This window comes from Prenolepis imparis, unplaced genomic scaffold, assembly GCF_030444845.1.
Source record: "Prenolepis imparis isolate NDT839.2.m4 unplaced genomic scaffold, iyPreImpa1.0 SCAF_7, whole genome shotgun sequence".
Lineage (NCBI taxonomy): Eukaryota > Metazoa > Arthropoda > Insecta > Hymenoptera > Formicidae > Prenolepis > Prenolepis imparis.
Genome location: NW_028141165.1, coordinates 5,873,893 through 5,887,699, shown reverse-complemented (window position 1 = coordinate 5,887,699; position 13,807 = coordinate 5,873,893). Strand labels below are relative to the sequence as shown.

Below are 13,807 nucleotides of genomic sequence, written 5' to 3'. Positions count from 1 at the left end.
ATACTCAACTAGCAAAAAAATGTATAAAAAAATGTTTAAAACTGATTTTTAAAGATATTTTAAAAATGTTAAAATAATTGATTCTCTTTTTATTCATTAAATAAACGTTTATTATAACATTAATGTAATGTAAATATTAATTTAACGTTTATTAAATATTAAATATTTAATATTAAATAAACATTAAATTAATATTTATATTACATTAACGTAAAAATAAACATTTTTTAATGAATAAAAAGGGACTTAATCAATTGTTTTAACATTTTAAAAATATTTCTGAAAATGAGTTTTAAACATTTTTTATATATTTTTTTGCTATGTGGATAGTAATTGTGTATGATACATCTTATATAAATAAATATATAAATATATAGGAATACATTTTTCTGACAATATTATAAAATATAAAAAGAATAAATTATCATAATAATAAAAATAAATTAAATAATATTCCAGAAATTTTCTTTTTCAAAAGAATTATTTTTAATAAAAAGAAAAATTAAACATAAAAAATAATCTCTCTGTATCTTTTACGAAAATTCATGTTACTAATACTAACTATACTTTGCTGAAATTCACACTGTAAATTGTATTGATTTGCTTGTATTTGACTTTGACAACGTTTACTGAGCCCGCAATTAAGCTATGCTGATAATATATATTTATATTTCTACAAAAAAATAATCAATAAAATCGTTTGACATAAATTTCGGCAAAAAACATAAAGCGCGGCGATCTCAATGATAAAGGCCGTTAGATTTTTTTATTTCTCACATTCGTATTCATCGGTTCATTATAAACATAATGTACCATGATGGCAATTTTAATGGCTTCTTGTTCACAATGTGAATTTTATTGACATGTACGTGGCAAACGCTCATCACATATAGAGATACTTATATGTCGCGTACATTCACACAGCTACATCCATACATTCATATCATGTTTTATTATGTTTTATTATGTGTGTACGCGCGCGTGCGTGTACTTGTGTATTATTACAATATATGTATTATAGCGTGGCACGTTCAACGTGACGCGTAAACAGAAATTAATTAACATTACAAATTACAACCCCATTGTATTATCCTTGCTGTTTACGCTATCTATAACGCAGTTCAATATATTTTTTTTCGAATAAACGAGAAGAGAAGATTGAATCATCTAGAAATAGACGGAAGCTATACTTCCGCAAAAAACAATTTTAATTTGTGATAATTTAATTTGTGATTTTATATGCGATAATTTCGGATTATAGAATTTAGAGAATAATTTAAATATTAATTAATTATTTTTTTTATCCTTTCGAAATTGCTATTTTTTCTGTTTTGCATTCGTAATCTAACGATGAGTCTTTCTCAATTTAATAATTCTTTTAGACTTTGCATAATAGTCATCGATAACGGTTTCTTTTTTTGTCATCACGATTAAAACAGAGTTATATATACATACATATAGAAACAAAATTATATATATATATATATATATATATATATGTATAGAATATATCTTCAATCGTTACATTTTTGAATCAACAGTAAAACATTTGTGTTTTTTTTAAATGATTAAGCCTTTTAAGAAAAATTTATTTAAGAGAGAAGCTTCTCTTGTACTTAGAGCGCGATGATTTTATGCTTCTAACTTTCTAACAATCGCAACGACAGCAACTAATAAACGCTGTGTACATTTGAATACTAAATCTCGCCCGCGAGAACCAAAGGGTTTCGTGTCGGAACACTAACACTGCAATAATTACGCCTCTTTCTCGTTTGTCGTCAACGAATTTGTTGAGAACGGGAGGTGTGCGCATGTTTTTTGCATTTTCACCTTCTGCATGGACAGCCGAAAGGGTGGACGGATGGCTGCCGCGGGGGGGAACTTTTCATTAAATTTAAAAGGAGAGTGGACGAGTTTTGCCCTTCGAGAGATTACAATGCGAACCCTGTCTCACCATGTATCTTGATTTACACCGGCCAAAAATATTATATACATAACACTATTGCGGTCTACGATTAAAGGAAGATCACGATATGTTTAGTCCGACGATAGATTGAATGTTTGCTATTGTTTAAAAATAAATTTTATGGTAGGAAAAGCTAAAAAATTAAAGTTAGAAGATTAAAGTAATCGGGATATAAAAAAATAAAGAAGAGAAAAATAAATTGGAGAACAAATATGAGATAAGCGGAGGGAGAATGAACAAAATACAGAAAAAAATTATAAATTAAAAAACGGCACACATATTTACGTAATTTAAACTTCATAAAATATTGCTATATCTATGAAGTAGAAAGAAGGGAAATACATTTATTAAGTTAATTATATAAAATATAAATGATTTAATAAAGAAATATGAAATAGCGATAAAAATACTAACAGTTAGTTTTCATTATATTCGAATTAATTAAATAAAGTGCTCAGTTTTCCGAAGCATAACGAATCATGATCTTCCTCGTGCACATTTGTGTTCACATATCCAGGTCGGCATATACAGACGGTCAATTCCTAGCCATAGACGCGTATACTAAATTCGCACACGCGTTTATATCTACGTGCAGACGAACAAACGCACAGAGAGACGCATACACACACACACACACACACACACACACACACATACTCTCGCACACACAAAGCACATAATTTTGTTCGAACACGCGCGCCCACACAAACATATATATATGTATATATATATATATATATATATATATATATATATATATATATATGTAATGTGTATATAAAAGTAACTTTTCATAACATACAATAAATCGTATTTTTATTTGGCACACACATCTCGTCAACTATTAAATTTGTATAATTACACCTGGCTAGGAATGCACATGTGTATATATCTATGTATATATACATTCGCATTTTAATCTCTAATATGTACCAGATGCGTGCGTATTTTCCTTGCATATAATATCAATCCAGATGCATTTAATTGTTCCTATTACCACGCTTCTTGAAAAGAAACTCGAATTTAGAAAGCATTTTCCAAGAGTTGAGATGAAATATGTTTAATCTTGTTATTTTAAGGAGTTTAGGGAGGTTTATGGCCTGGTTTAGACAGTCATTTAAAATATAATATAATAATATAAACGCGTGTTACCTTCTGCTTGACAGGAAAAGGAAAGAGGCGGGGCAGGGATTTCGCTTTGTATAAATATTGAGATTTACGCGAGAGTATTAACACATTATTAGTTATTAGAGTACACTACTGAAAGAGCATTCTATTAACTTGAGAGAAAGTACCAATACTTACGATCTATGGAACGAAAATGCATTTGTATCGACATTATTAAGCAATGTCGCATCGCATAAATATCTCACCGAAATTAACAATAGTACGTATTTTATGTATTTTATATATATACTATATATATATGTCTATCTACATTTTTTAATGTACTTTCCGCATAATCAATTTTGCGTTGTCGATCCTATCTAACGCTAAAAAATTATAAGAGGAACGCGGTTAAATTTTTGTATCATTTATTTATATAAGTTTTTATGCCGCTAAAATGTTATTATGTGCCGCGCCGAACAAAGAGCAGGCTTGGCAGGCGGACGCATCTGCGTGGAAGTCGCATTCTCGCGAGTTCGCCGATCTCTTCCCATTTCTTATCTTTTTTTTTTTTCTTTTAATAAGCTTTTTTCGATCTAAATCTCGTCCGTCGATGTCTGTGAAAGGCAAGTTATCAAAGATACGATAGATCGTCAGAAATTGCGATTTCTTTTCGCAATCCTGCGAGGGTGGACCATTTTTTGACGTAAGAATACGGGAAAATTGTCATTCGACGCGAGAACGCGACTCCGTGGACCCATTCAGAAAATCTGGCGCGTAATCGGAATTAAATCGTCGATTAGGACTTCTTTGTGAATATTTTTTTATTGTGTTCTCTCTCTCTCTCTCCCTCTCGTTCTGTTTAAATAATATATATCCACGTACAAGGCACTCTCTGCTCGACAGAAGGATTTTCGCCGGAAATCCTTCGTTCTTGCGCACCAGCGAGTGTAGAGTCTCTATCGCCGCATCGGGCTTTCTCGAAAAGATCGAGTAAAAAATGGTCGGGGTGCGCTTTAGAATATTTCGGTAGGAGCTCTCGCACATTCCGACAAAAGTACTCGTCGCGTCGAAAACTCCGGGGGGTTTATGGCTCTAGACTGGACAGATTTTTACTTATAAAGCTGGTGAACTCTTCTTTTCTTTCCTCATCTTTCTCATCTGTCATCCACTTGACCAATAGAATATTAATAACATTTCGATCAAAGAGATTCCTGTGATCCCATTTCATCTATCGCGATAATCTGGTTTTATATTATATACGAAATAATGGCGTTTGCTAAACGCACGTTTATCCCTATACCTTCAAATTTTTTCTTTCAACTTTTTATCATTTTTATATTCTTTCCACGCTCATTGCGTCTTATCTAAAATTGCGTAAAAATGTAGCAAGAAAAATTTTGATAAGCTAGAGAATTGTATTCAGCAAGTGCCATTGTTATAATCGTTTATACGAAGAGTAGAAGTAAATCACTATTTCCGCTCAGCTACACGACTAATTTCGACTAACTAAAAGCGTTAATGTACAAAGTCATTATAAGACAAGTACCATCAGAAAAATATCCGTCCAACGCGAATACATCGCGACACTTTCTTCATCTAGGCGATTTATTGACGAGGTTTTCGGTTATCGGTTTTCGAGTTATCAGTTCGTTTAAATCTCAGAAGTAACATAAAAGAATGCCATGCTCGTATCGAAAGAAGATGAATATATATAATAGAATCACGTATAATCGTTGTATGAATTATTGGATCAATTTAACCCTTGTAGTATTTATACGCCATAATAGTAATTTTTAATAATTGTTTAATGAATATTTTTTTATGTTTCTCTTATCAATATGTGATTATAAACACGTTCTAAGACAATTGTGTTAAATTCTGTAAAGAATATTATAAAAATATTATGAAATATATATACTATTTAAAATGTTATAAAAATTGTATATTACAATTTTGAAAAAAATGAGTCTTTTGCGAGAGAAAAAATAAGTGAAAAACATAGATCAATTTTTCGTGTAAAGTTTCGTTTTTTATTATATTAACATTTTTTAAAAATTCCTTAATAAAAAAAAATAAAAATTGTGTATAATATTTTGTTGAAATTCCAGTATTTATATTCGATATTTTTGAAAATTATTTAATGATCAATTTTTTAATGTTTCTCTTTCTTATCAATGCGTGATTATAAACACATTCTACTAAAGGCAATTTGTGTTAAATTGTAATGAATATTATAAAAATATTATATAAAATATAAAAAATATTATTAAAAATATTATAAAAATTGTATATTACAATTTCGAAGAAATGAGCTTTTCGCGAGAGAAAAAAATTAATGAAAAACATAGATCAAATTTTTTTTTGTTTAAAGTTTTGTTTTTAATAATATTAAAAATTATTAAAAACTCAAAGTAAAAAAAATTGTATATAATATTTTGTTAAAATCCCAGTATTTGTATTCAATATTTTGGACATTCAATTAGTTCGTATCTACATAATATACAATACCGAAAGGGTTGAATTGAAATACAATTAACGCGTAATTTGCGCACCTGCATTCATCTTTCTCACGGTACGAGCATGAAAATTGGCGTCGTCGCAGAGAGAATCTCGCCCACGGGCAGGTCGATGTGCGTTATAAGGGGACACACTTTGTCCGTTTCTGGGCAACGACCGATCGGCAGTCGACCTTAGAACCGAGGGTGAAATTTTCCGGCTTGACGGTCTCCTCAACGGAGATTTTTCCGAGTCGCTTCTTAACGCGGAACGGCGTCGACCGAGGCGATATGATCTCGTAGAGATCGCTGGTTCGTTCTTGTACATCTTCGCCTTTGGGACTGTTGATCCTCCGATCGATCGGAATAGCGATGTCCACCTCGGCGCAGTGATTTTGACTAGGCTTCTTCGGCTCTTCCGTCTCCGATATTAGTTCGTCCACTTTTCTGTCTATCTCCTCAGACGGGGAGTTGAAGACGTCTGAGGAGCAGCTCTTCGAGTCGTACATCAGGGTCAGATCGGGATAGTCATCGCTCTCCTCGACTTCGAACGGCAGATCCCTCGTAGATGCCAGGGAGATCGCACGAGCTTCCGGCTTCTGAGGTTTCTCCTCGTCGGCGTAATCCAATGACAGGCATCTCTTCTCGAACAGAGCCGGTCCACGTGATTTTCGATCGACTTTCGTCTCGTTATTCGACTGATTCTCCTTCTCTTCTTTATCCTCGCGATTCGACGTAACCTTGCCCTCCTGCGTGATCTCTAACGAATTGATTATCTTTGACGGACGTCGTATGCTGTTCTCTCGTTCTACCGAGAGGCAGAATTCCTTGTCTGTCAACAAAATACGCTTCGGCATCCGCGCTGGCTTTTGATCGAGATCCAGATCCTTTTCCCAGGACGGAGTTTTCAACAAGCTTTTCACTTTGCGCAGTTCCGTCAGTAGATCCATGGTCTCCTGCGACGGTTCGTGAAAGATCCGTCTCTTCGGTCGTCTGATGGACGCGTTCGTGTCTGATTCGTGATCAGGTTGATCGATTCCTTCCTGTTTTCTCAAAATGGATCTCACCGTGCCCTCTCGACTCAAATCTCGTTTCTCCTCGACAGTTTCGATCGCCTTTGTGTCGGCCTCTTTCGTGTCGATCTCTTTTGCAATATCTTTCGTCCCGAACGAGCTCTTCAAGATTATGTCGGATTCTGCTGGTAGCAGATTTAGCCTCTCATGTCGACTCAACGCACCCTGAGTGGCTCGAGTGCGCCGTAAGAAAGCCGCGTAACTCTCCGTAGGTATCTCCTGCAGCCTGAATTTCTCCTGCAGTTGCTTGAACGTTTCCTTGGTGTATTCGTTCCGACGAGTCGCCAGCGAGTCCTCCGACGAAATCTCCCGCGTTCTGCCGATGTCATCGGTTATAGTCCGTGAGGCAGTGACAAATGAGAGAACGTCCTTTGCCAAAAGATTGTCCGAGGAGATACCTCGTCTCTCGAACTGATTATGCTTGATCGATCTGCGCGTATTCTCGATTCGGCCGATATCCTCGACGATCGATCTCCTGGTCTTCGTCGGGGAGAGCATTCCCCTCTCCAAGGTGCTGTTTCGAAACTCGCGATCTGGAGAAACGCTCGAGATAGGCCTCTTCGTGGGTGAATTCGGCGTGCTGTCGTCGCTACGAACGACCTCGCAGGAACCTTGAAAAATTCTGCGACGAATCAGGGCCGATTCCTTCTTCGTTCGCTGCGCTCTTCGCGGCGAGTTGCTCCAGCTGTTGGCGTCGCTCGACGAATTCAGGCACGTGATAGACGAAGATATGATCTCTTCGCTGGTGGTCACTCGACATTTTAACAACTCCGCGGTCACGCTGGTTGGCCGAGTCTGCAATTCCGCCCTCGACATCGTTTGTTCGTCGCTATTTTCCGTCGGTAACGAGCTCGGGCCTGAATCCAATGCGTTCACGTCCACGAACGAGTCATCTTTCGCTGGGACGGTGGACTCCAAGTCCTCCGTCTCGAAGGAATACATCTTCAACAGGAACTCTTTACCCGAACGTCTTCTCTCGTGAGTCGCCGCCGAAGTCTCCAGAGGCTTGCTTTGTACCTCTTCTGAATACGAAGTAACGAGTGTTACCTTTTGAACAGGATTTTCGATGTTCTCCTTAGTAGCGATTATCTCCTCGGTCTCGTGCCTCCTAATGTCGTTCTTCATCCCGGCGTGATTTTTCACCGCATCGTTCGTCTTCCTCTCATTCCTGACCTCGTGTCTGCGTTCGTTACGTGGCGTGTCGAAGATAAATTTGTCCAAGGTCTTGGATGAGCCGATCTTGTCCAAGAACGGTCTTTCGACGGCCCTGCTGGGCCCGATCTTCTCCAAGTAAGGTTTGCCAATAATTCTTGGCGCAAACTTCGCTAGGAACGGTCGATCCTCCGTTTTGGAAATACCGATCCTCCTCAAGAATGGTCTCTTCTTGTCCTTGTCCTTGATAGTCTCGAATGAGCGATCGCTCAGCCGATCATTGCTGTAGTTGGAAGAATTGTCGCTGCTCTTGGAGCGGGCCCTCTTGCTACGCGACGTGTACGGCGTGAGCGGCGTCCTGGGTGTTTTCGGGGTGAGAGACGGACTTGGTTCCACATTCGGGCAGGTCTCATCCAACAGCGCCATCGCGGCCTTCAAGTCCATGCAGGCCCGGCGAACAGGCGCTGGCCTCGGCAACTCGCCCTCGACGCTGCTGTTTCTCGTCGAGTTAAAATCCGGTCTGCCACCGTCAGCATGCGAATACAAGGGATACGAGCTCCGATCGCCCATCGGCCCCGGCGATGTGTCCGTCGTTGAATAATCTTCCAGGTACCAGGGTGTCACGCCAAGATCGTCCGGCCTCGCAGCCGGACTCAGTGGCGTCGTCGTCGTCGTCATGCCCTTGCTGACAGCACCTCTGCCGCCAGTCTTCTGGTACTGCTGCTCCTGTTCCTGCTGACTCTGCTCGGTGCCACTCGACGATGGTATCGTTCCATCGCTGACCGATACCTCGTTCGACGTGCGCCTGAGGAGAGGTCTGCGGTAGGTGGAGCAGGTGGCAAAGTGCGGCGGCGCCGGCCTCGCCGTCTCGACGATGACGCGACCTTGGGCGCAGGGTACGACCGGTTCTCCGTCCACCGGTGCCTCCTCTGGGGTCAGCGGCAGCGCTGCTCCCCGACCGAATTCGATGAACCACAGCTCGTCCCTCAACTCGCTTTCTCACTTCTTTTCATTCATGTCTTTGTTCAAATAATGCAGCACGTAGTGCAGGACCAGGTCATAACAGTACTTGTATTCCGTCTAGAAAGAAATGTTACACAAATATTCCTTTATACAGCAGTATCTTACCTTTTTCCAATTAAAGTTCTCTTTTATAAAGAGAGAGGAAGGGAAATATGTTGGTATTGATATTATTAAAGGACTTTTATATTGATAACAGTAAAATTAATTTTATTACAATTTTATTTTATTTTAATTCTAATCTTTAGTAAAAAATTTAAAATAAAAATGTAAGTCTTAATAATTTTAATAAATAGACATTATTAGAAATTCTTCTGTATTCTTTTTATCAGATGATATTATAATTTTGACAATATTATTTTAAATTTTGGGCAAATAAATTCTTCTAATGGGCAAAAAATGAAATCTAAGAAATTAATCTCTAAACTCGATGTATCGTAAACTATAGAACTATAGAAACGTGATAAAATTTATTTAAAAATTTATGTATAATATATAAAAAATGTATAAAATTTATAAAATTAAAAAAGAGAAACAAAATATAGATTTAGAAATTTACAAACATATCAAATAAAATATAATATCATCAAAAAAAGATACTCAAGATACTTATTATCTAGATCTAGATTAAATAAAGAAAAAAATTATGTTAAATATATACTGTAATTTTATTTTAAAAGAAAAGTACATACCATATTTTCGATAAGCTGGGGCCTATGCCTACGCACAGTTTTAACAGCCTGAAAAATATCAACCTCCCCGTGCTGAATGACCTGTTCTATGCACGCGTTGGCGGCACAATAGACTCCGCAACGACTTCTGCCGTCAGGCGATACCACAGCCACCGGTCCGTAGTCCGTTCGTTGCCTCCATCTCTCAACCATATTCATGAGCTCCACTAAACTATTTGTGGAGGTGGGCACTTTGTGGCCCATTGGCCAACAGGTCAATTGGAACAATTGCACGGTCTTCGGTGGCGCTTTCACCCCCGCCATCAATTCCGTCAATGAGACGATCTTCTTGTTTATCCTGAAAACCTGATAAACATAATTCGTTGATAATTTATAAGTAAAAAGGTCGTTTAGTCATTTTTTTAATTTTAATCTTCTAATATTTGTCAAATACACGTATACGCACATAGATATGTAAATTTTTCCTTTGTCGAAGATTTAAAAAATAAAGCCATAATTTTGACGTTATTTGAAAATTTTCGAAGTTTTGAATCGAGCGAAAAATCAGAGATTGGTTCTCACCCAGGTTTTTATATTGGTGTAATGATTGTGGCTGATGTGGTCGATCGTAAACACGGGCCCGTATTTCTTGGAGTGCCTCCCTTCTGGCCAAAAGCTGGGAAAATTTGTGGATCCCTGAGCAGGCACGCATAGCACCACCACTGCTGCGCACTCGTAGTCGTAAACCAAAGACCAAAATTCACCGCACGTGTGTCGAAGGGGCCATTCCGTTACGATATATTCTCTCGGTTTAGTGTAGCCCTGCGTAGCATAGCGAGAGTGGATGAGTGTTTTTGAGAAGAACTTGGCAACGCGCGATTGCCAAATGGATCGCGAGAAATATTGTAACATATACAATATATATATCGGTCCGTGGAACTTTCTATATATCTTCGACATTTATCAATTATTTATTACCGAACGGAAATTATTGCTGTGCGCAATATTAATATGAATAAAAGCTTTATTTTAAATTTATATTTCCATTAATAATAGACGTAGTTTCGCAAATATAATTGCATAATATAATTGTCATAGTTTTATAGTTAAAAGTTTGATCTCGATCATAAAAAATGCAAATTTTTTTGACAACGCGAGATAAATTATAAAGATAGGCGGATTTTAAAAAAATAGTGAGATTTATATATTTTATCGCGACTTACGTCCACAAAAACGGCATTTATATAATCCGTGAAACTGTTGCCTTGAAAGCTGGTCAGGTACGGCCGAAAATTGTCCGCTGTAGCAAAAGAGAAAAATTGTTTTGGCGAGTCGAGAGGAGAGAAGCAATCTCGCGACCGCTGGTCGCATGAAACTCACGTGGTACTACTAGGACGTCTCTGTTCTTCTCCCTGTTATCGGCCCTGTGGCCACCGGCGCAATCGCCGATCGTGAAGCGAGGTGTCTGTTTGCAAATCTGCTGATACTCCCGTTGATACTCGTTTATCTTGGTTATTGGGTTCTTTACGCTCTTCTGCTTCAAGCGTTGCGACAGTTCCGCCACGGGGAACCAGGACGGTCCGCACACGACGAATTCCTCGAGTGTGTCGTAAATGAATTTGTACTGTTCCTATATACGACAACGTAAACTAAGATACAAGTTAGCAATATATCGAGGCAATATATTATCGGCCAATCTCCGAAATGGAGTATATTTGAAAAAGAAATTAACGATAGAATTTATTTATCGATAAATGTCTCGCAAGGTACTTTATTAAAAAATAAGATAGATGTATATTCGCGTTATGTTGTGTGTTAAATTCTTTTAAACTGTTTGAAGTACAAAAACTTTCTTTTATTTTACACGATAGCTTTTACGATATTGAGCAAAAGTTGACGTTGTACCAAATTTTCTATGAGTCCTCTCCTGCTCTGCCTTAACTTCTTCAAATAACCAAACACGTCGAACGCATCCTCCTCTTCGGCCAGCTCCATGTTTGCGTCGATTGCTAAATATACCCCCGATCGTCCGCCACCGTCGCTTTGCACATCAGAAACAAACAAATTTATTATTCCATTCGCGAAAGCGGCGCACTGCTTTGCTTATACTAAGTAAATCGTGATTCGCGCCCTTACTTGCAATGAACGATCATAGGCCCGGATTCATTCTTTATGGTTGATCCCACGACGGCTCGGACGCGCCGTCTAAATTCCAGCACCGCGTTACCGAAGGGACATGTGTGCGAATGCCACTCTGTATAGTGAAATTGCAACAACGTCCTCTCTTCCGTGATTTCCTGCGAAAACGCGTTTACATAACACAAATTATGACTGCAAATCATTGATAAAAATGATAAAGATTATTGTTATATTCATTTATCATTTATTCATTATTTATAATTATTCAATGACCTTTTCATTTTTATGAAATTAAATTAAATTGAAATTATTTATTTCGCACGAATATGTGCCTCTCAATTATAATTTCTTAATTTTATAATTCTTTTTTAAGATTAAGCGCTTTGAAATTTATAATAGAACTGTGAAAGAGATCGCCGCTCAACAAATTGGCGAGGCGACGCGTATATACTTATGAAATCTGCTTCACCGATAAATTACTTTTCTAAAGACCAAGATTCTCTCTCACAGTATTGTTATCCCAACAATGCGGCGTTTAAGCTCGAAAATTGCAGTCGCATCTTGCTCGCATCGACGTTTACAAGTCGAGGCGTTCTCGTTAACGCCTCAGCTAGCAGCACTTTGCTACTTCCGGAATGAGGTTACTTTTCCCCCATCCCTTTCTTTATATTAAATTTCGTCCGAGCCTGTGAATTTCGAGGATAATTGCTCCGTTGCGTCTGTCATTCGACAGACATCGTCGCGCAATGTCACCGAATAGTTTCGCGCGGATCGTTAGTTAATAGTCTTACGTCGAGAAAAGTGCTGAACACGAGACAGGCGACGTACTTTAATGAGATGTCACTTGTCTTGTAACGTGAGATCGTTCTCGTCTAACTATGACTTTTCTCAATGACGATACGCTGTGAATAAGCTGGCTTATAATTATTTTAGACCTTTTGAGAAAATCAAACAGTCAAAAACTCGCCGGTATTTTGAAAAAATATAGTTGAAGACATCATTGGATAGACGATAATACGAACGAAAATTTAATCGATGCTTCTTTGATCAGCCAATTTACTCAATTATATCTTTAATCGCATTTTTTCTAAGACATTTTTCAAATATTTGATTTTCCTTCTTAAAAGTTAATGATTATAGTACGAAAAAGTTAGAAATATATTGTTACCACGTGCGAGTAAAATCATAAAATAATACAGTTGAAACAATTAAGAGCATTTTCTCTGGCGCGACACGAAAAAATACAAAGTCAAAGGTTTAAACACAGTCGTCGGAAACACTAACGCGCGAAGGGAACGGCTTTGAAAAGTCCGCGGAAGAATATTCTTTCGAGTAACAGAAAAAAGGTTGTACGAGAAAAGGAGTAGATAAGTAACGACGCCGGTGGCGGAATCAGATCACAAAGCATAAGAGGCAGTACGAAAGAGCTTTAGAAAGGCCCCGCAATTGTCGTTCCTCGTTCTCCTCTCTCACGAAGAAGAGCACAATTAAATTAGCCTCCGGCATAATAATTCTTTGAACAAACTAATCGTATCGACCAAACGTATCGTACAATCTACGTACATTTCACATTCAGGCAACGCCCGAAATGACGACGATCTCTGCCTATACACAGTTAATTTCGTCGACAACTCTTTCGATAACTTTATTTCCTACATACTTTTCGCCCTCGTTCCTCTCTCGTGAATTTGGCGAGATCTCCCTACTTCGTGACAAGTTTTGCATTCGGAATTCGCTGCCGGACCATATATTATCCAGTCGCACAGAGAGAGAGAGTCACATTCACAGATTTTTCGCGAATGTTTCACGCGAAACTTTTTCGGTCAATAAAAAGGGGGAAGAATCCCTAACGAATCCTTGTGCGGATTATCCGGATAATCTTTGTTGATGTGGTGCCCGCTCTGTATACTCTCGTGATTTATTCACTATATACACGAATATATTCCGATATTTAGACTCATGTCGCGGTGGATTTGCGTCGTCGTTTCGTCAACGGTGACAAAATAACAGCGCGTATGTATCGTGAGTTTTTCAACACATATATGTATACACAAATTCGCGCACGACAATTAGTACGAATGTCTGAAACGTTTTGCCGATCGATCTCCATCGCGCACATGTTTGCGTTCTTTCTCGATTAAATATTGAATATTATTTGCATATTTGCGTATCCGCATGCAC

At 37.9% G+C, this 13,807-nt stretch overlaps 2 protein-coding genes across 3 annotated transcripts in view; both read right to left on the bottom strand.

The window, feature by feature from the left end:
* Positions 1–2,331: 2,331 nt before the first annotated feature.
* LOC145938879 (uncharacterized) lies at positions 2,332–8,606 on the bottom strand. The gene has a single exon (XM_083042734.1). It carries the CDS (start codon positions 8,472–8,474, stop codon positions 5,712–5,714), a length of 2,763 nt encoding a protein of 920 aa, XP_082898860.1. The 5' UTR covers positions 8,475–8,606; the 3' UTR covers positions 2,332–5,711.
* Positions 8,607–8,643: 37 nt separating this feature from the next.
* Positions 8,644–13,807, bottom strand: part of Ptp36e (protein tyrosine phosphatase 36E) — a 68,872-nt gene continuing 63,708 nt past the window's right edge. The window contains exons 8-14 of one of the 2 annotated variants that reach the window (XM_083042735.1): positions 11,624–11,784; positions 11,393–11,528; positions 10,868–11,117; positions 10,711–10,787; positions 10,070–10,309; positions 9,509–9,853; positions 8,644–8,876 (exon numbers count right to left, since the gene is read on the bottom strand). In XM_083042735.1, coding sequence (XP_082898861.1) covers positions 8,796–8,876; positions 9,509–9,853; positions 10,070–10,309; positions 10,711–10,787; positions 10,868–11,117; positions 11,393–11,528; positions 11,624–11,784 — 1,290 coding nt within the window. In that variant the 3' untranslated portion in view covers positions 8,644–8,795. Of the gene's footprint in view, positions 8,877–9,508; positions 9,854–10,069; positions 10,310–10,710; positions 10,788–10,867; positions 11,118–11,392; positions 11,529–11,623; positions 11,785–13,807 lie in introns of those variants that run through there. The other variant, XM_083042736.1, reaches the window with a different exon arrangement.